Here is a 19,652-nt window from a genome sequence, read left to right on the forward strand (position 1 = left end):
AAACTGAATAAAACAGGTAAGACATTGGAAAAGACATTCAGGAATTTCCTAATAAATATCAAAAAAGGTACAAATGTATTGGTAGGAGCAGGGCAAAGAAATACTTTAAGCTAATTTACAATGAAGAACTAGCTCTTTTAGCACCCTCATGAGTGTACACCTTCACTCTGACAGATAGATGAACTGATGCAGAGAGGTCAAATGACCTGACCTGAGGTACACATGTATGGACGTGCGCCTAGGTGGTAAAAACTTATGAGAGGGCTCTACTGGCAGATATTCATAACACTTAGAAACAAAAATGGACAGAAGTTTTGGTGTTATAGAATGCACATTGCCATGTCTTATGCTGTGGCTTAGAACAAGTTGGTGAATTAAAATATTTCGGGTTTGTGTATCTGTACCTTCTGAAACGGAAATTAACACCCGGCCTTGCTAAGGAAATCAAGATCAGTACTCAGGATGTATTTTGTAATGTTGCATCAGAGAGACAGTATATGCAATAGTATGTGGTTTCTAGTTTGTTCGCCCATCAAGAATAAAATCTTCCCCATTTTGAGAAAGGCTTGAAGATTGCCTTGTTCCCTCAGCATCTCTGTGCATTAGCAGCTGAATGCAAATTTGCATTGCTTCAAACATTTCTGGGTTTGCCAGGCCCTCTCATGTCTCATCCAGGCAATGGAGATTCCAGGTTCCTGCTCACACGAGGCTTCACTACTGATGAAAATGGCCTGGGGTCCCTCATTAGTGTCTGCTGGTACAGAAGACACTCTTGTGTTACACAACAAACCGTGCTAGCTCAGCTGTCTGTCACTAAAAGCTATGAAGTCAAGATGTCTCCTGCAGTCAGTTCTACATCTCGTTCTCTGTCATCTGGCCATAATTAGTTTTTCACAGGGTAATGGCTGCACCTCTGAGCCAGCTGATCGGTGTAACAGGTCTCAGCGCATGGAGATGGCACAGGATGCGCTGTCTAATGGCTTAATGCCTTCTAGTTGTAATTGTGCTCTAGATTCTTGCTCTTGAGTGTTGGTTCCTTTCCCTGACTAAAATCCTGACCCAATTTTCTCTATATACCTTGTCCCTGTTCCTCTTCCTGCCTCATGCTAGTTCCTAATCCTGCCCTTGATCTGCTCAGCTTTGTTTCCTGCTCTTGCCTCTTTCTTTCCCAGCCCTAGTTTCCTCTTCGAGTTACCTTGCCTGACCTCATTTCAGCTAGAACTGCTCCTCATCCTCAAGGTACTTGCATACATTTAGACTGAAATTACAATGAGCTAAATCTGATCTTCACTTAACCATGCAAACTATTTTGTTTCCATAAGACTAAAACTTAGCTGAGGACAGAGAACAGAGTGTGATTCAGTGGCTTTAGTATTGTCTAATCAAGAAATAAATATGTGGAAGTTCTATTTCTGGTACCAAGGCAAACTGCTCATGAAGGTTAATCTAATCTTTGAGCAGATTATTCTTGAGTTACACGTGGTAAAGCTGTAAATACAGTGATAAACTTTATTTTTATTTTTTTACACATTACTAAGAACGCCTCTTCCATGTGTTGTCTGGCAACGCTCCCCCATCGCCACATGATGATAATTAAACAAAAATCTTACTTTAGATAATGGAAAGGCAGAGAGATGTTTTTCTCTCAAGTTTCACAAGACTTGGAACTTCCTAAGAACTCAGTCATACTACAGACTTTGGATTCAAGTGACCAGGAACTGTATTTGAAAAACCTACGCTGAGAATAAGTCTATGTTGGGATATTCCGTTACAACAGTCTCTTAACTGGATACATCTGTCTGGTGCGAGTGTTAGAATAATTAAAAAGGGGAACTGATGCACTGAGTCTATTTAGCAGAGCATTGCCTGGCAAAAAGCACATTCCAACAGAGCTGTAGAAGAGTAAAGCAAATGCTTTTGTGTCTTTTCCCAGCTTGCTCTAGATGAGGCACAGGGTCACCTTGATTCAGAGGTCATAGCTTTCTGTTTAATAGTTTGATTTTTCTTCTGTGAATTTGACTCAGTTTTTCAAACTCATTTAAACTTTTGGTATCCATAGCTTCTTGTGAGAGTATGTGCCCAGATTTAACCCTCAATTGCACATAGCACCCCATTTATATGTTTTGAACTGGCCTTTTTATAACTTAATGCCCTCTAATTCCTTTGCTATAAGAAATAGTGAGCAATCAACCTTTGCTCACCTCCTTCATATCACTTCTATCACATTGGCTCTTAAGTTATCCTTTCTAATGGCTAAAAAGTCTTCTGGTTTTGATATACCCAGACTGAGAAGGGAAAGCCCGAAGTGCATATAGTGTGGAAGATAAATCCATAGCAAGAATTTATGCAGCAGCACTGTGATGTTTACCGTTTTGTTCTCTTCTCTAATGGTTCTTAATATTCAATTTGCTTTTATGGTTATTGATGAGTATGCACACACTGTTTTCATATCAAAGTTTATCACATCTCAGAGATGCTTCTTCTGGGTGGTATTAGCCATTGTGGAACCCATCATTTTCTACACAGAATTACTATTGCTTTTCCTTATATAAATCAATACTGTACTGAATTTCACCTTTGAGTTTATTGCCCAGTTCTTCAGCACTACAAACACCGTTTGCAACTCTTTGCAGAAAATTGTGAATTAAATTAATTATTTTAATCGTCAAATTTAGCCATGGTGCTATTTCAACCTTCTGCTCCATGAGTATACTGAACAATGCCGGCCTTAACAGAGATTTTTGTGGGACTTTCTGATAACTTCCAAGAAAATTGACTTTAAATTCTGAATATTATATAATAAATCCATATATTCGGGTATTCTATGCCTTCTTAACAGAGTTTCTATCAGTTTGTTCTGTATTGAAATCTGAATTATTAGTTTATAGCTCTCATAAATCCTCTAAAAGAGTGGCGACCCATATATCTCTTTTGGCACTGTTGATTTTAAGTGAAAAGTTATACCTCAGTGTGGCTCTGTAGACCTCATGTAACTCTTTCATTCTTTATTCCATTAGAATGCCTGGTTCTGGTCTTACTGACTTGGTTACCATTCTTTTTGTTGTTGTTGTTCTACAGCCTTTTCTGCTGGCATTTGGAGACAATTTAAGACAGTCTCTTACAAATATTATGTAGAGAAGCTCTAATGCAGAAACTTCTACAAGTCTGTTCTTGCAGAATGCAAATAATTCATTTTGGCTTTCTCATGTGGTTTTTTGATCTTCTGAGTGCTCATTTTATACCTTGTTTATCAGTTGGCTCTACAGATTTTCTGGAAGGCTTCCTGTTTCTGATGTTTTTCTTCTGATGTGGGCTAAAACATTCCTTACTTATGGCAGACAAAATCTAAAACACTTTTTGGCTCTTTGTAAGTAAACCTTAATCTCATCCATTTGTCTATTTCACCGTTTGATATATTTCTAAACATATACTTTATAAAATGTAATGCATTTATATTTATTTCCTGCCTTGTCTGTAATGTGATTATACACTTGTATTTACGTTTAAGTTCTTGTGTACTGATTGACAGTATCAGCTACTACTTTGTATCATCAGAACAGCGCAAGTGATTGATTGTTTTTCCAAAAGAGAAGTTCTGAATATGTTCACGGAAAGTATAGCCAAAAAAAAAAAAAAAAGTCTATCCGCATGGTACAGTTGGGTGGGCAATATTACAGGTAGCAGAGGGGGTAAATCCGTACACGAAGAAAGCATGTAATAAACATAATTAGATGAAGAAAATTTATAGCCAGGAATTGACATGGCAGGCCTTGTTAACGTTGGCTGGCCAAGTGCCTAGGAGCACAGTCTTTGAACTGAGAGAAGAAAGAAAAAAACATGATGCCTCTGCAATTTGCTATTTCTTTTAAGAATATCTAGTTCATAGGAATCAGAAAAGGTCTGTTGTGACTCCAGTGTCTGAGCCAAGTAATCTTACTGCTAAATGTTTGTTTTAAATTCTTGTATGACCTGTAAATTGTGTGATCTTACAGGTAGACAACATGGTATAAATGGAGGGCTCAAAGAAATTACATTTATTGTGTTCTATCCCATACCAGTTCACTTGTTAAGGGTGTTGACTTATGTTACTCTTTTTTCACTACTGTATTCTGACATAAGAGCTTTTTAACCAGGCCTTTTGGGTTTGTTCTTCCGATCTACTGATCATACTGATCTGCTTACAAAAAGCTCCAAACTGTGCTTGTTGTTAAAATAAATGCTACGTTGACTAGGTGGAGTTCAGTTCATTCATAAAGTGCCGTATATGTGAAACAATGCTTATATGAATGAGCTGCCTCGTGATTTTAAGAGATGTTCTATATATCTTTCTGTGTGATAAAACATCAATATACTGTGGAAATAAGAAAATTGCCTTTTTAATGAGAAACTGGTTTCTGATATACGAGATTATTGGCTTTGACAATCAAATATTTTGCAATGTACAGTCTCCTATCCATAACTGTCAGCAAAGGAAATTAATATCTTAATTTTGCCTCTGTGTTTTTGTTTTGTTTGATTTTTAACAATAAATATCCTGTTTTTATTTAATTGGTTAAAACAGTAGGAGAGCATAACGGTAAGGTTTCCTTTTCACAATGCCTTGTCTTGTAAACATAGCAGTATTAATGCTGACACCTAATGGTATCACTGTTAATATCTGAACATCACTGAATTCTCATTATTGATTTACCTTCACATTCATAGTGACATTGTAACGGTGAAAGAAATCAATAATTTATCTTTCTTAGTGGTTCTCATGGTGTATTCAGTCTTAGAGCTATCTAAACCATAACCATTAATACTGCAAGTTCAAATGAAGACACCTATACCATTGGTAACATTTGTAAAAAGAGAAAGTAATTTAAGTTCACGTGAGATTGAACAAAAAATGGGAGAGAACCAAGAGTAGAAGATCAAAAGACTTCTTGAGATTGGTCTATTTTTTTCTACACATATCAACAAATGTTGATATGTGTAGAATATGTTGTCAATCTATGACAAATAGGAAAATGTGAATGCCTGTGACAAATAGGAAAATGTGAATGAAATGATGTTTTTACTTTTAGCCAGATATTTCCACGTTGTAGTTCAAACATGGAATGCACTAGCAGTAACACTTTGTTATTGTTTCTAAGTCAAAAAGAAGCTCTTTCACATCTGTGACCAAATTCAGGCAAACAAGTAATCAAATGCTCATTAAAAAAATGGAGAGTTCCTGAGCTTCATTTTGTGATCTGTGTCTGGTGCTTGCTTCAGCATAGACTTCAAAATTGAATTCTCTTTTTATTTTTTTGTCCCGGAGTATTTCTGAGGAAATCCTTAAGTCGGTGTCAATTATTTGGTGTGGATTCATTTCTGATATAAGTTATTTCTGATAGTCCAGCAGAATAAGGAATAAATTGATCCAGTCCCTCCAGCTATCCATAAGTAAGCTGGATACCGAATTGTGATACTCCCATTGTTTGTGGGACACCGATGTATTTGAGGAAAGGATTGGGTTTTGAGTTAAAAAAATCACATACACAGAGCTATTAGCAACAATAACAAAAATCCCATTATGAAGGCCGCTTAAATGGTCGTGTTAACAGCACATGAGGTTCACTAGCTTTTTCACAGATATTGGCATCTGATTATGACAGGTAGTACTTCTTTCCTAGCAAGAAAAGGGTTGACTCTGGCATGTTTCCAAATGGGTTTCGAAGACTTCATAGCCTTAGCTTGGGAGATCATTTTCATAATGGTTTAGCCGTTGATTTTGAAATCTTTCTTAATTTTTGGCTACAGCGGTTTTCTATTCTGTTTGCACTCAATTGCCCTACCCATTTATACCAGACTAATGCTAATGACACATGTAATGGGAAGTCCTGTAGCTGGTTGCTATTCCAGATGCAGAATAATTGTAATGTAATGAATGTACAGTGGGACAGTACAAATACCGTTAAAGTTTCCAAAATACTACACAGCTTACGTATGTTTTTGGGGACAACAGCCAATGATCTGAAGAAAAAAACTGGCTGCAGATGCCAGAGCAAATTATTTATTCATTTATTTATTTTTCTGGAAAGTAAAAGCAATGATGGAATATTATTTCATGTTTCACAGAGCACAGACTGTCTTGCAATTGAAAAACTTTTTCACAGGATCTCACATAGTAAAGTGGACCAAATTAAACTTATCTTCTGAAAAAAGAATAAAGGAGTGAAATTGTCTTATGTGGTTTCAGTCCTTGGTTTTTAAGAACTTGGGAATTTGCCAGTGATGTGTATGTATCGTGCCCGTCCAGATGCATTATGTGTGATCTGTCGTCAGAAAAAAGAATACAAAGACCTTCTGGTTCTCATGAAGCACTCATTGGTTGATCCTTGAAATAGGACAATAGGACAGTGCTTGGTACTACTTGGAAGAAATCATATTGTAAGGATAACACTTAAGTACTTAAAAATACCAAAGTTTGCATTCATGCGCTTTGCCATAATTCATGCCTGATGCCACATGGAGTTTGACTGCCAGCATCAGGATACTTACAGAATGTTTGAGCTCTCCACTTCTGGGCATTGGCTTCTGAAGCAGTTGGGAAGACTGCAGTTACAATTTTGGTCTCACTTGGATTTCCTTGATGGCTTTTGGTTTAGTTTCTACTCTGAGAGTGGTAGGACGGCAGCTGTTGCATTCATTGGCCATGTCCTTAGTGGTGAGTGCGTGGGTTCAGAAAGATCTTTGAGGAAGGCGCTGATGTCATGGCTTGTAAGGTGTTCTCAGCACTCCTGCAAAATGGGAAGGCTGTAGACAAATACTTAGAAATTTTGGAGGAGGTTTTGTGGATACTAACTCATATGACTGAAGAGCTCTTGCATTAATTTTGGGAGAAGCTATTATATAATGTTGATCTTTTGGGTGTGTTTGGCTATTTTTGCTGTTTTCCATCAGATTGTCACCTTTATTCCAGATGTTACTATATAAATTTTAATCCCAATACAAATGTATTGGTCTAACCATGTGTTTTGATGTCATTTTTTTCTGACTCTTCCTGTGCTGCAAACAATCTCAAAGTATAAGACAAATTAGACTGTAGTTCTTCTTTCTCTTCATGGTGTCATCTTGCAGGTGCTTTTTTTTTTTTTTTCCCTCACCTGTGCTTGACATCCATATGTGGTCTAAATTTGTATTACAAATTGATATACTACAGATAAAGTGTTTGTTTCTGTGCTTGAATATATATATATATATATAAATGAAAGGTTGGGATGTATAACTGACAACACAATGTGTATTTTCACTGTCAGATTAGGAAAATTAACATTCTAACACAAATTTGAAGCTGTAGCTACTTGTCAGACTGATGATTTTCATGGTAACTCTCTCCTGTTATCTTTTCCCACTTTAGGGCTGTAACCAGAACTATACCCTCTCTCTCTCTCCTTTTCTTTTTTTCCCAGTTGTAGTTAGTTTTCAGATCCTCCAAAACAGTATGGGCACATATTTGCAATTACCAATTCTGACTATTTAGAAAAACATAATTAATTAGAGGCCAGAAGAACAATTTGAAGACTTGCATGCAAATCATGAGTACATTTCTTTGCTTGCTTTTGGCACAGACTGTTTCATTTGGGTGTAGTAGAACCATCAATGATATAATTCTGTTCCTGAAGATATTATTTAGGGCCAAAAAAACCCGCCCCCAAATGGTTTCTATTCATTTTCTCTTAGTCAAGGACACAAGGGAAATAAATGATGTCAGGCTGAATTGAAGAATTAAAAATATGTTCATTTTAATGGATCCTTAGTATACGTGCACACACATAGAAACATTTCTCCTTGTTCTTATATTTAATCCTGAGCAAAAAAAAATGTGTATTTCTTAAACTTTATTATGATTAGTAAGATGTGACAAGATTTCTGGAGAATTTCTCATATTTAAGCTTCTTTTGGGAACCTAAACCTTTCTGTTCTTTGCTTTTGATTTTTGAATGCTCTCTTGTAAGCCTAGAAAGGCCTTCCTTCTCAATGTCCTCTTGGCACGCAATTCATCTTAACAGTTTATTCCTGCCACAGCCCTTGGCCCCTTTTTGGCTGCGGTACATCTGAATTTCCTCTTTCACATGTACCCTCGGCACCTTACCGCGTGCTTTTAAGACTCAGCACAGGTGGTTGGCGCGCCCTACTACTAAGTGTCCCTCATCTCTCTTCTCAGAGTAGGTGTCGTTGTGTCGCTAACCAAGCGAATGTTCCTGTTGTTGAGATTTTCAGCTCTGTTTTTTTTTGTTGTCTTGTTATTTTGAGCGTATGAAAGCATACCAAGGTATGCATCAACTTCTGACTGCCCTCACTGCTGTTTTCCACAGCCACCCATTTAGGTATGGTGTCTGCGTGCTTCAGCAACTCTTTGTCCACGCCGGACCCGGGCAGGGGCCTTTCTTTTAACGTGTTATGATGGGAATAGGCTCTCTATGATTCTCTGCCAGCACAGGGCCATGGCATTGCACACGCACTTGACCCAAAAGCATTAACGAGGGCGGGGCCCAGCCCCGTGCTCCAGCGACGCTCACGGCTCGGTGCTGTCGCCCGACGCCGTAGGGGGCTTGGGGCCAGCCCCAAGCCGCCGGCTGACGAAGAGGAGAAGGAAGAGGGGAAGAGGGCAGCAGCGCCTCCGGCCCCGGCCGCCGCTCCCGACCCTCCCGGGGGCGGCGCTATCGTCCCCCCCACCCGCTCCCCACTCCTGGGCCTCGTCGGCTGCCGTCCGCCGGCCCCAGGTGAACGCGTATCCCTCCGCCGCGGCCGCCCCCACCGCCGTAGTCGCGGCCGCGCAGTCCCCGGATGGAAACTGTTATGGCCGCCGACAGCGCCGCGCCGGGCCGCGGGGACGGGCGAGGTAACCCCGCCGGGGGGGGGGGGGGGACCGGGGCTGTGCGTGCGGGGAGCGGGCAGCGCCTCGTGGCCCATCGCGGCGGCGAGGAGCGGGCGGGCGGTGCGAGCCCGGCGGGGCAGGAAGGCGGGGGGGGGGGGGGGGGGGGGGGGAAGGTGTTAAATAGTCCCTCGCCCCCCCCCCCCCCCCAATGGCTGCGGGGGAGGTCCGGGAGCTGTGGGGGGCGGTGGCGGGCAGCGCCTCAGAGCCGCAGCGCATGGTGGCGCCCCCCGGCCTGGCGCCGTATCCCTCCGCCGCGCCGCGGGCAGCGCTGCGCCCCCTGGGGCCGTGCGGGCGGCACCGGCTGCCGAGGGGCTGCGGGGGCCGGGGGGCGCCGCCGCCCCCCCCCCCGCCCCCCCTGGCCGCAGCCGCCCGCGGGGAGGCTCCTCAGCGGGGAGCGGCCGCTCGGGGCTTCATCAGGGTCTCCTGGCAGCCCCGTGTGGAGAAGGAGCGGCGCTTCTGCCCCGTGCTGCTGGGGAGAGCAGGCTGAGGGAAACTGGGGAGCGTGGCAGGGCTGGCGGGGCGCTGAGAAGCGCTGCCTGCCCGCCCCGAGCTGCGTGCCGGGCCGCTGGGCTTGTTCGGAACGGTAAAACTTTATCGCAAAGGTACCTGGCTGCGGGGTGGCTCGCGCTTAGCTGTCACTTCTCTCTAGATCCAAGTCTGTAGCTATAAACCTCTTGTTTTCTCCATCTGTTCTGTTTAAAAACAAAACAGTGACATTTGGGAGCATTTTTTGGGGGGGGGGAAGAAAATCGAGGCATAGAGCTTTATGTGGTTACTTAGGCTTGTGCTTAGGGTTTTTTTTTCCATATGAGTTATCTATGGCTCACACTGATGCATTTTCAGGTTTTGTATTTATTATTTTGCTTTATAATCTACTTCATATATTGTGAAAGTAGTATTCTTCTCCTCTGGCTTTTGCAAAACTTTCTAGAGAATTCTAATTGGGCTTTTTTTTTTTTTTTGCGGTGGGGGTTGCTATAGGATTTATAATTTTGCAGCGTTTTTGCTTAAGAAAAAGTTAAGTTTCTTCTGAGTTCAAGTTTGAAGAGCTGAGGTGCCGTCTGCTGCTTTATGTCATCTTTTTAAGTCACTGTACATTTTTCCTTGCCGCAGTTAGGAACACCGGAGGAGTATTAATAAAGTAATAACGTGAAGGTCAGAATATACCTAGTGAGGAGGAGGTTGCTGGCTGCTTTTAATCTGACTCGTGAATTTGGAGTTTAGATTGTAGCTGATGGTGTTACGTCCCAGGAGAGCACATAGTACATATTTACAGCTTTTCAGTTCTTCAGTGCATTAAAAGTCCACCGTATGTGAGATTGTGAAGGTTTTGTGGTTTTCAGCTTATTTGTTTAGTCATGATTGTATTTACACCTTTTAAAATATCTTTCTTTTTGTTTCTAGACCTTTTTTCAGTATTTCTCCCGACCGTGGCCTTTTCTGAGTTTTATGTATTTACCTCTTCTATGTGTGTGGAAAAATATGTAAAAGGCTGTTGAAGAATTCAAGTCTTTTCTTAATGAGTAAGTCTGGCGTCTTCTTTCATAAAGTAAATTTAAAGATCCTTGAGACTTTATTTTTACTAGTTAAATAAAATTATTGACTAGAAACATTTGTTGAGTTGCAGGTGCTTGTCAGTAGTTGCATGCTACCCAGTAATAACAGAGCTAAACTGTAATTTGTGTGGTTTAAGGAGATCTCAAATCAGGCTTAGATATTTTCACCTGAGATTCTTTGGTGATCATATATGTTCTATCTAGTAGGGGAAACGTTGCCCAGTTGAGGACTATAGTGGCCCTGTGTTAGAAGCCTGTGGTTTGTTCCCTGAAGCATGCTGCATTCACTTGAAATTTTTATAGCATTAATTGTATAAATATTTCAGGTTTCAGTATTTGAAGGTATAGCATTCCAGTGTGAATGACAGATAGCTACTGTCAAGATGACACATTGCATGATGCAACCTGTAATCTTCATGTGTTGCACCTCTGTATTAAAAAAAAATATTCAGCCAAGAAGTTCAAGTCATGTTTTGGTCATTTTATCTGGGAGTTAAAGTTGCTCCTGTTCAAATAAAGAACTTACTGCTGACAAGAGAAAGCATTGTAGTGCAGTACGCTTTTGGTGAAAATGGAGCGTAATGCAGATGAGTTGTTCTTTTCTTGACATTCAAAACAGAGCAATATCCCATGTTTTAATCTCCTGTGTGTAAAACAGGACAAGTGTCATTTATTTTATATAATACTTATATATTATTTATCTCCTGTACCTAAAGTGCTTAATTTGGAAATAATCCCAAAGGGTGTGTGTGTCTTTTTTTTTTTTTTTTGAATGTGAAATGTATAGTTGAAATCTTGTGTGTCTCACAACTGAAAAGCACAATTAGTTAAATTTTAATCAATGTTGAAGTCTGCATAAAATGTAGAAATGTATTTTGCCTATCATTTTCAAGAATCCTGTAGAAATGCTAATAGTGTTTTTGAAGGTATGCAATAAAACATACGCTAAAAAAACAAACGTGTTCTGCTTTTCTTACTACGATACATAAGCATGGCCTGGATTATTTTTTAGTCTCTGCTTTCTTTCTGTTGGGTATTGATGTGTTTAATGCTAAATAATTCCTTCTCACAGGTCTATGGGAAAATACTTGGGAGACTTCAGTGGTGATGCTTATAATGGCCTGGAGCTCTAGAAGCAGCTCTTGGACTTCATCACAGTGAGGGAGAGGATGTGATCATTCTTTCAGTTTGAATGTGAATAAATAGGATGATCTAATGAGTTCCAAGTCTGTGTTGCTTCGGGGTGGGCAGGGGAATAGCGAAGAGAAAGCTGCTGATCAGATTTCAGCCAATGCTTTACTTACTTTTGCTATTAAAGTGTAGCTCTTAATTTTCTATTACAGAAAGAGTTTTTAGTAAGAAAATGCTAGGGAAGAGACAGTCCTTGTTCCTTTCCAGTTTCACTTTTCAAAGTCAAATGATTTTCGGTGCTAATTCCATTTCTGCTGATTTTATGCTGACAAGTAGGAGTGTTGTTGGAGCGTAAACTTGAGCTGTTACAAATTGTCAGTGTAGTCTGTTGCAGAAACACTGACACGAAGTCTATAGAGAGAGAATGGTGCTGACCATACCTGTTTGAGCCTCTTAATCCATGTGGAAATACTGTTACCAGTCGTACTCCATGTTCCATAAAGATTAATTTATACCCAGGAACACATGGTGAGAAATGAAAGTTAACTGTTATCCGTTGACTACTTCAGACCTTGTGCGATACCAGAGGTAGCCGTTCATTGTATATGATTGTGGTGATTATTTTCTTGTGTGTGTTGGTAAAGGTCATATCTCTATTAGTGCGTTAGTTTTAAAAGTAATATTGTATTTGTTTTCTAATTTCAGGAGAATAAAATGGGGAAGTTGTAGAACACTGAGGATAACTCAGCACAGTAGTCTTCTTTGCTGCAGGAACTAAGCCTAATCACAAGAATCCACTTAAAGAAAAGGAATACCTGTGAAATCATGCCATCTGAAAAGGGCCATTTTTTTCATGATAAAAAGCAAATTAATTTGTTAAAACACAATGCTGCAGATAATCTTTATATGGATACTACTTTGGAAAAAGCACTGGGGAACGATCCTTTAAGTATGATGACTCGACCGGCAATTTTAGATGTCAGTCTCTCCTATGAACTAAAGAATGTGAAGATTGATTTACCCAAAGTGAACATTCCAAATGAAGTGTTAATGAAACATGAAGTTGATAGATTTAGAAAACTATTTCAGTGTAAACAGCAAACTGCAAGGAAGTCCGTAAATCTGGAGAAAGTGAATGGAAGTAGTCCCATTTGTTCAGAGGGAAGCCATGTACAGAATATACCAGAAGTGCAATTTGAAGAAGGGCTGAAAACTACAGCAAAGATACTGAATTTCACTTGTACCAAGTGTGAGGATAACGTTAGATACAGCCCAAATGACCTACAGAAACATTTCCAGCTGTTACACTATGGCGAGTTGCCTTTGTATCCTTGTGAAATGTGTAACTTCTCAGCTAATGACTTTCAGTCATTTAAACAGCATAGACGCACCCATCGCAGCACTTTAGTGAAATGTGAGCTCTGTAATGATGAGCATATGTACACTTTGTTCGATTTGACAAAACACTTCACATCAAAGCATTGTGTAAATGGTCACTTTCAATGTGAAAAATGTGTGTTTTCTACCCAGGATGTGGGCACATTTGTTCAGCACATTCACAGACATAATGAGCTTCCATATAAATGTGGAAAATGCCATCACATAAGCTTTACAAAAGAGGAGTTCCAGAAACATGTTGTTGTCCATACCAGCGTGTTTCCTTTTGGTTGTCAGCATTGCAGTTACAGAACACAGCGGAAAGATTATCTTTTCAAACACATTATATCTTTGCATAGAGACCACCTATATACAAAAGAACAACTGGAAAAGGATAAATGTGAAAAAAGAATAGTGAAGACTCCAGCAGGACTAAAGCTTGTGTTAAGAAGGTGTAAAACGGGAGCATCGAAAAAACCTCTCTGGAGACGGAAAAAAATAATCAGTGGAAGTGACAAAACTGAAGAAAAAAATTCACAAGTGCTAAGAAGTGTGAACAAAAGTCAACCAAAATTGGATGAGTTGAACCAGTGTATGAGAGACGTGGAAGCAAATGAAGAAAAAGATCGAATTATGTATACTGAAAAGCATAATTTCACAGGTGGAATGCTCTCTGCTACTGCTGCACAATACAATAAAGCAGATGATGGAACAAGCTTCAGCCTGGGATTATTGAAAAATGCCATTCCAGGGCCTACAGTATTGATGGTGAAAAACAATAAAATATCTGTTCCAGCAAATTACAGTGCTAAATTTATGGGATTTAAAATGGTAGATGGAAAGCAACATATTGTTATAAAATTATTACCTACAAATAAGCAAAACTTGCATGTGTTGGGCCAGAAAGCTCATTCTCTTAAAGATGGCTCTACAACTCCTTTGATACAGACTGATGATCCTTGTAGTTTGTCTTTAGGTGCTATACCAAATGTTACCGATCAGTCAACCTTAAAGAACAATTCCATTCACCCATTACCCTCTCCTTTGTTTTCTTCTGTTCCTCCTTCAGGAAAACCAAAAGTGGAAAAACAAAACTCCTTATTGTATGGTAGGAGTCTTTCTCAAACTGTAGCACCTTCTAATGTAGCTGTAGGAAAAAATTCGTATCACTTGCCAATGAAGTTGGGCTCAACTGTATCTCCATGTGATGAGGTGACAAAAATTGAACCTCGAAGTAACATCTCATGGGGAAACTGTAGTCCTCCAAGTCCTCCTCAGGTATTACCACCCACTATTACAAATGCGCTTCACTATGACCATATGAAAATGTCCTTCTTTTCTGAATTGAAAATGCAACATGGTGGCCTGAACAACGGTATTGGAAATAGTGATCTCTATTATTCACCTTCAGTTGATTCTTGTAATGAAGGGTTGCTGTCTTTTCATAATTATTCTAAAACGGATACTTCGGATAATCAGCGTAGCTTTTGGATGTCAACGGATGACAAATCTAAAGAATTTATATCCAGCCAAACAGTTTCTTTTCAAAACAGAATTGAGTCTGCATCTTCATATTCATATCCAGAGTCAATCAAAGGCTTAAAACAAGAGAAAATTGTATCAGGTGAATCAAATATTAAAACTTATGGGTACATGAACACTAAGAATAACTCTGTGTTTTCTAAAGGCCAATCTAAATGTGTTATTGACGGAGAGTGTTTTGTGGAAGACCAGCATAATGGCCAGCAGTATTTGGATGCTGACATACATCAAGACTTTGAGAACGTAGCTGAGAAATTCCAAGAAAATGGATCTGATTCTGTTAACTCGATCTTAATGCCTAAAATCACTTCTGTTTTCTCATTGCAGAGTGAACAGGCAGCTCATTATTTATCTCCTGAAATAAACCAGTTATTGCAAGATGTGTTAAAAGTGAAAGCAACTACTCAGCAAGAATCCCACAGCAAGTCAAATAACTGCATAAAACTTCATTCTGACAAGCTGCTTTCTAGTCATGAGACAGGGAATAGAGCCTTTGCACATTTAAAAAGCTCAGCAACCGCATGTGGTTTTCAGAGGCCTCCTACTAATGCTGGTTTTCATTTATGTAAGAGAGAGTTGAACAAAAGCTGTAGCACAAATGAAGGTACGCATTGTAGGAAAGAAAGAAAGATACCCAGAACATCATTTGATTCACAGGGAGTGGATATATTATCCAGATCTCCAGGTGCTGGTGCGTCGCTTAAAACTCATACAGATGCAATCATAACACAGCAACTAGTAAAAGAAGTACAGTCACCAACCCCAAATCCTAGCAGCTTTTCTCCAGTTCTTCAGGAGCAGAAGAAAACTGTTTTAGTTCAGTCATCTCCAGGATTTTTTGTTCCTTTGCACCTTGCTAACCAGCCTGGACTGCAGGTTGTTTCAGGAAAATCTCTTCCGTCAACCAGTTCATCTGATAGTCATGTGACTAAAGGTGTACCTGCTTCTTTTGTTTTAAATAAAGGACCTGGAATGATACTGACTTTTAGTGGGGCAATTGGAACAGTTGCAAATGTCCCTAGTGATAGTTCTCAGGTTTTAGGCAGTGTTGCATCCAGAGAATATGGTAAAATAACCATACCAGCTTCAAAAGCGGAGCAGAAAAATGACAGCTTCAGAAGCGTAAGAAGTTCCTGTAGTAGGAGAGCACATCATCCAGCAAATGACTCACTGAGTAGCACATCATTCAAAGGACCTTTTGTAATTACAAACTCATCGGAGTCATCTATGAAAGGAATTTCTTCTGTGGAAGTGTTACCAGAGCATCAGGATGCTGTCTTTGGTTCTGTGGAGTCAGTAAAACAACAGGAAATGAAACAGAAACAGCGTGTTTATGCACTTTTGCCGGATGGACAGCAGGCAGTTTTTCTGCAGTGTATGACACCAAACAAACCTGAAGTACGTAAACATAGTGTTTTTCAGGAGAGTGCTCATTGTCAAAATTGTCAACCAAAGAAAACTGGAGCCATGCAACAAAAGCTTTTGCTGAAAATTAAGACTTCCTCTTCAGATACGCTGACTGATACCAATCAGTCAGTGAACAACTCAGTGCCCTCACTACAGCTGGATAACTTGCAGTCCCTTACTCCTGCACTAGCACAGAAACAGACTAATCTTCCTTCTACTGATGCCTTAATCTTACCAGGTAGGTTAATGCCAGCAAATGCCTCTTTGGCAAACTCTAATCCAGCATGTTGTATTCCTTCTGTAGAACCTGTATATTCTACCAAACCTGCAGGGACGTGGTTGCGAAAAGGTTCTGTTGAGAGTACGCAAGTAATAACTGCTAACAACAGGAATAACTGTGGTAGTCAGAAGTCTACATGGAGGACCCGAAACAGAATGGCAAAAGTAAAATCTCGCTTAAAAGAAACTGGGCCTGAAAGTTCAGAAACTGTGGTTTTACGAAGAAACAATTTCAAACGGAAATGCAAGGATAATTGCCGAGAACCTCCAAGAAAGAAAGCAATGTTGCACAGAAAGTGTAAGGAAAAGAATCAAGCTGAAGTTGTTAGTGAATCAGGTGGCCCTTACAAACCAAGGGCATCAAAAGAAACTGTGAGGACTTTGAAACTACTTCCTTTTAATTCTAAACAGCTTGTAAAATGCCCTCGGAGAAATCAACCAGTTGTTGTGCTTAACCATCCTGATGCAGATGTTCCAGAAGTTGTAAATGTAATGAAAACCATTGCTAAATTTAAGGGACATGTTCTTAAGGTTTCATTGTCAAAAAGAACTATTGAAGCGCTTCTGGAGCCAGCCTTCTGCAATAATTTGGATGTAACTACTGATGATCTTTCTCAAAAGAGGCACAAGACAGTAAAACCTATTAGCCCTGTAAAAGAAAGATTTGTATTAAAATTGACACTGAAAAAGACTAGCAAAAACAATTATCAGATTGTGAAAACTACCTCTGATAATACCTTGAAAGCTAAGTTTAGCTGCTGGTTTTGTGGTAGAATATTTGACAATCAGGATAATTGGGTAGGACACGGACAGAGGCATCTGATGGAGGCTACTCGAGATTGGAATTTGTTAATGTAATGTAATGATGACCAGTGAAGAAAATAAAACTTAACTATCATGCATCACAGCTTTTTAGAATCAAATTAAATTATGATACACAAGTTGTTTTGTATTTCAGTATTGTGACTGAAATTTAAAAATAATGCAAAGTGCTTGTATTTTAAAAAGAAATGTATTTTAAAAGGAAAAGCATTCTCTTCTTTTAAAAGGAAAAGGATTCTATGTTGCCATCAAGCTTTTAGATGCATCAAGGAACTTTGTGGTTTAGATAACTTGTAACTAACTGCAAATACAATTCCGTAAAAAATATATATTATTTTTTGTTACTACTATCCTGTCCTATATTTTTATTCTATAAAATGAGTCTTCAGGGCTTTTGTTCTGTACATATTTAAAAAATCTAAACATGTAAATATTTTTATATGTTTCAGTTATTTGGTATAATTCTTGCACAGAAATTGTTTTTTTTTCCCCTCTCCCTTTTTTTTCAGTTCTGTGCATGCACTACTAAAACCAATTTTTTTTTGTCAACTACACAGCTGTTATCCTGGAATTTTTGTTGTTATTTTCACTTGTTAGCTTTTGATTTTGTTTTTCAGGGATTGAACACTATTTTTAGCAAGTGCCTAAAAGATGTGAAGCAGTTTACATTATGTCAACTGTGTAAGCAGAGGTCCAAACAGGGCCATTTTCCCAATAGTTTCATTTAAACAAAGCCATATGTGAATGCTTTAAGCTATATAGCTATGCACATGACACTTGTACTATTTCTGTGCAGTTTGTCTACCTTCTTAGTGAAGTATTTTTCATATAAATTAATAAAACATGTTACGATTGTGTTAATACGGTAAGCCTGAGAATTGAATCAGTTGAAAATATACAATATATATATATATATTCATAATGTATATGGTGTTTCAAAATGGTGAACATTCCTAATCTGTATTGATTCTGTCCCTATTAAATTTGCTATAACTTGTCTTTTCAGAATATGACTGTGAGCATTTATAGAAAATACTTCTATTTTTGTTATATGCTATGTCTACCACAAACCCTGTAGGAAGGCCGGCAGTGCAAGGCACCATAATGGCCTGTGCAATTATAATTTTATTCCAGGTGGATGTAATTTGTCCCCATAATGATTACATTTTCTCCTGCTGCTTATTCAGATGAACCTTTTATGGTACTGGGGATTTGGCAAAACCAAGGCTTCAGCTATTCTGTCCTCATTTTAATGGTCAGTAGGGTAATACTCCCAGGAACCTGCTTGTTTCCTCTTTATAGTTTTAGGGTTAAAGAAAGGAGAATATGAGTCACATTTTTTTTAAAGTTTCTGCTTATATAAACAGAGGACCTTATCAGATCTATAGTAACTGAGAGTATATGACTGAGGGTCCTTATTACCCATAGTGATTATTATATTTAGAGGCTGCGTCCTCCAGATTCTTGGTGAACCCAGAGGCTAGATTCAGTGGGAGTGCCCTTAGCACATGGCACCTGGTGTTTGTATTAGCCCTTACAAGCAGTTTGGTTCAGAGATGGGGCACTTCACAACTCACATCTTCCCTTGTATTTGATGGTGTCACTCTTCCTTGGCCATGTCCTAAGGGCTTCATGAAAACCTTGAATAACTTACCGGTATCATTTCTGCAAGGTCAGGTGGGTGATCCTGAGGCTGCATGGAGTGATGGGACCCACCTACGCTATTCAAGTAAACATGTTGCAGAAGATATTTCTGTCTACCCTGTGTAATTCCAGATTTTCCATTGGTGAGGAATACAGCAAGGTTTAATTGAAGCCAGCCTTATCGCTGTCAGCAGGCACATCCAGTAGGCAGTGGCTGTTCTGGCTTTTAGTTGAGTGCCGTGCTCAACAGCTGCAGAAGTGTAGTCAAAGTTTTGCCCAAGTATGGGAAGGTTACGCATTAGGTGTGCAAGTCAGTTTCACAACATATTGTTGGAAAACCTGTCAAAATTGAGTACTGCACTTAGAGAAGGCTGGTCACTTAAATCACTGAGGCTTTAGGTTGTGTGCAAGTCCAATGGTGGCTTTCTGTGCCTATTTCCATACAGTGAAAGTCAAGAGTGACATGCTACCAGTGAAACAATTCAGTCTCTTAGGGATGTCACTGGCAACAGAATTAGAATTGGATTGCATTTTAAAAAGTTACAATGAAAATGATTTTGAAAGAATTACTTTTATTTATTTTTTCCTTGATGTGTCTGTTGGCAGGAAGGTCTATGCCAGTTTGTAGCTAGTGAGTTATGTATGGGAGTCAACTGAACTATGTGAGCCAGTCAAGGCAGCATAGTTCGGATGAAATAATATGCAGTTGGTGTGTGTTCTGTATCAAAATCAGCTCATTTTGTGCTGCACAGCAGGCTTGAGCTCTGATGTAAATTTGGCGAGGATCTTTGAAGAAGGCTATTGTAGTGTTGGGGTGAGGCAGTGTGTTAGAAATAAGCAGCATTAGGAAAGGATAAAAAGTCATAAGCTAGGAAGGATCTACAGGCTGTCTCAGCTTGCTCTCGTAAATTCTGAAATTCAATGTCTGAATTCTGGATTTTGCCATAGCACTGAGGTAGAGGCTCTGCTATAGAGTTCGAGGGTTTTTC

At 39.4% G+C, this 19,652-nt stretch overlaps 1 protein-coding gene across 9 annotated transcripts in view; it reads left to right on the plus strand.

Moving 5' to 3' along the window:
• Window positions 1–18,021, plus strand: part of ZNF518A (zinc finger protein 518A) — a 42,143-nt gene extending 24,122 nt beyond the window's left edge. Inside the window, exons 1-4 of one of the 9 annotated variants that reach the window (XM_080596497.1) lie at window positions 8,138–8,869; window positions 10,019–10,167; window positions 10,310–10,428; window positions 12,298–18,021. In XM_080596497.1, the coding sequence (XP_080452623.1) occupies window positions 12,418–17,055 (4,638 nt within the window). In that variant the 5' untranslated portion in view covers window positions 8,138–8,869; window positions 10,019–10,167; window positions 10,310–10,428; window positions 12,298–12,417 and the 3' untranslated portion in view covers window positions 17,056–18,021. Of the gene's footprint in view, window positions 1–8,137; window positions 8,870–9,240; window positions 9,508–9,624; window positions 10,168–10,309; window positions 10,429–12,297 lie in introns of those variants that run through there. The other 8 variants (XM_080596498.1, XM_080596500.1, XM_080596496.1 and 5 more) reach the window with 8 other exon arrangements.
• The last annotated feature ends 1,631 nt before the right edge of the window (window positions 18,022–19,652 follow it).

This window comes from Anser brachyrhynchus, assembly GCF_964034855.1.
Source record: "Anser brachyrhynchus genome assembly, chromosome: 6".
NCBI lineage: Eukaryota > Metazoa > Chordata > Aves > Anseriformes > Anatidae > Anser > Anser brachyrhynchus.